Here is a 764-nt window from a genome sequence, read left to right as displayed (position 1 = left end):
GTTCTGCGTTCTTGACTGATTTCAGCTTTTCTGCGAAACATCTGATTAATTTTTCACGCCTGAAAGTTTTCCAAGTTGTCGGCGTGGGTGTAAGGAGCTCATGTATGGGTTCAGTAATTTCTGCTTTACTTAAGAAACCGATAGTAAACGTCAATATGAGTAATTCTCAGGCAGATATGGTGCGCGAAGTAATTGCAAATAATAAGGTAGTCATTTTTTCTAAAAGCTACTGCCCTTTCTGCACCATGGCCAAGGAGGTTGGAGTTAACACCTTTTCGAACGTGGATTTACTTATTTATGTATGTTCTTGATTTTCTTTTAAGCAATTTCGCAAACTTGCTGTTCCTGCATATGTTGTTGAACTTGATAGTCGCACTGATGCTGAAGAAATCCAAAACATCCTCGGTGAGATAACAGGCGGTAGAACGGTAAGTAATAGGGATTTGCCGGGTAGACTTTAGTATTCAGGCGCACCTTTTGTTTTAAGAAAACCAGGTGGAATTGACAAATGAAACTTGGTCAGGACGTTAATCCTATTTAATCCTGTTTTAAGCTAGTTTAAATAACATCAAGTTAGGGAACTTCATATCCTTATTTAACGAATCTTTAAATCAATAAATAATTTTTTTCCTTTTAGTTCTTGTAATAAAAGCGTGTTGTTGTTTTTTTTTTTAACTATAATTTTATTACTCAGTATTATTTCTTACACACTTCCTTTTTCTTGTTTTAATAAAAGGAATGGGAAGTGTTTAGCTATTTGTGCA

General features: G+C 35.1%; 1 protein-coding gene across 2 annotated transcripts; it reads left to right on the top strand.

The window, feature by feature from the left end:
* The first annotated feature begins 6 nt into the window (after nt 1-6).
* On the top strand, nt 7-476 carry LOC108382925 (glutaredoxin-C4-like). Of its 2 annotated transcripts, none has more exons than XM_017639293.1 (2): nt 7-206; nt 324-476. In XM_017639293.1, exons 1-2 carry the CDS (start codon nt 105-107, stop codon nt 459-461), a joined length of 240 nt encoding a protein of 79 aa, XP_017494782.1. In that variant the 5' UTR covers nt 7-104; the 3' UTR covers nt 462-476. The 2 variants fall into 2 exon arrangements, with proteins under 2 accessions (XP_017494782.1, XP_017494781.1); XM_017639292.1 differs by having other exon boundaries at nt 7-257.
* The last annotated feature ends 288 nt before the right edge of the window (nt 477-764 follow it).

The sequence above is a fragment of the Rhagoletis zephyria genome, unplaced genomic scaffold, assembly GCF_001687245.7.
Source record: "Rhagoletis zephyria isolate East Lansing unplaced genomic scaffold, Rhagoletis_zephyria_1.1 Rzeph_scaffold_29525, whole genome shotgun sequence".
Lineage (NCBI taxonomy): Eukaryota > Metazoa > Arthropoda > Insecta > Diptera > Tephritidae > Rhagoletis > Rhagoletis zephyria.
The sequence above is the reverse complement of the archived record's forward strand: the minus strand, read 5'-3'. Positions and strand labels throughout refer to the sequence as shown.